Genomic DNA, 1,042 nt, shown 5'->3' with positions numbered 1-1,042 from the left:
TAGTCTTTCCCGTTCTTGTGTAGCTCAGCTGATGCTCGAGCCAACACCTCATCAACTCGACGATCCAGCACATCTCCTGCTTCAGATGCTGCCGACGATTTCGACGACGGTCGTTGCAGACCACTTTCCACAGCCTGTAGGTCACCGTCGTCGGCAATGAACATCTCCTCATTGGTAGAGTAACAGTCGATGATAGCAGTTGAGAGATCGATATCAGCAGCCATGGCATCAGTAGATCTACTCTCAAACATCTTCTGAAGAGCTATTCGCTCCTCCTTAGTGTCTTGGGGAAAGTCAAGAGTAGCTCCTAGAAGTCGTAGACCACGCCGCCCTATCAGTGGTTGTGCCAGCTTCTCCACGATGAGGAAAGGAAGGTAGGCAGGCTTGCCATCAATGCATACGTTGGCGAGGATCTCGCCACAGGACGGTTCCACCCTAGCATCTGCATAACGGATGGACACTGACGACTGGCCCCTGATCTTTACTGCGGCTCCTCTCTCAATCATACGCTCCGAGTTTTCACGATCGATCAGCGAAGCTGCTGACCCGCTGTCGAGTAGCATTGTCATCTTCTCACCACCCTATTCAAATGAAAGAGTGGGGAGATCATCGTTCTTCCCAACTGCAACCGAACTCCACCCGGCCGTCGCTTCACAGCATTCCACTGCATAAGAGCTCGTTGTCACACGTACGCTTGCGTTCGGCCTCTCGTTCTCCTCGGAGGCTACCTGTGCCTCTTTTGAAGGCTCCATCGGTACTTTCCGATCACTGACCTCAGTACTGGCCTGCTGAACATCGATTGCCGCCTGCGTAGTTTTCAGCAATGGACACTGGGCTTTTCGATGCCCCGACTTCTTGCAGTGAAAGCACTTTCCCGAGAGATTACGATTCGGACACTGTGAGGCTCGATGGCCAAACTCTTGGCAAAAGAAACACTTCCCTCGAAACTCAGCTCGTCCCTTTCCGGCATTCGAGCGCCCCCTAGTCGTATCATTCCCTCCTTCAGTTTCGAGACACCACCATCCTCAGATGCTTCCATCCC

At 52.8% G+C, this 1,042-nt stretch overlaps 1 protein-coding gene across 1 annotated transcript; it reads right to left on the bottom strand.

Annotated features, from left to right (window-relative positions):
• Window positions 1-124: 124 nt before the first annotated feature.
• On the bottom strand, window positions 125-569 carry Pmar_PMAR027161 (hypothetical protein; the record flags this gene model as incomplete). The annotated part of the gene is made up of 1 exon (XM_002766546.1): window positions 125-569. A coding segment is annotated over one exon (445 nt), but the record flags the coding sequence as incomplete, so codon positions are not given.
• Between the last annotated feature and the right edge of the window lie 473 nt (window positions 570-1,042).

The sequence above is a fragment of the Perkinsus marinus genome (genome assembly GCF_000006405.1).
Source record: "Perkinsus marinus ATCC 50983 genomic scaffold scf_1104296972438, whole genome shotgun sequence".
In the NCBI taxonomy this organism is placed as follows: Eukaryota; Perkinsozoa; order Perkinsida; family Perkinsidae; genus Perkinsus; species Perkinsus marinus.
Note: the sequence above shows the minus strand (reverse complement) of the source record. Positions and strands in the feature narration are given on the sequence as shown.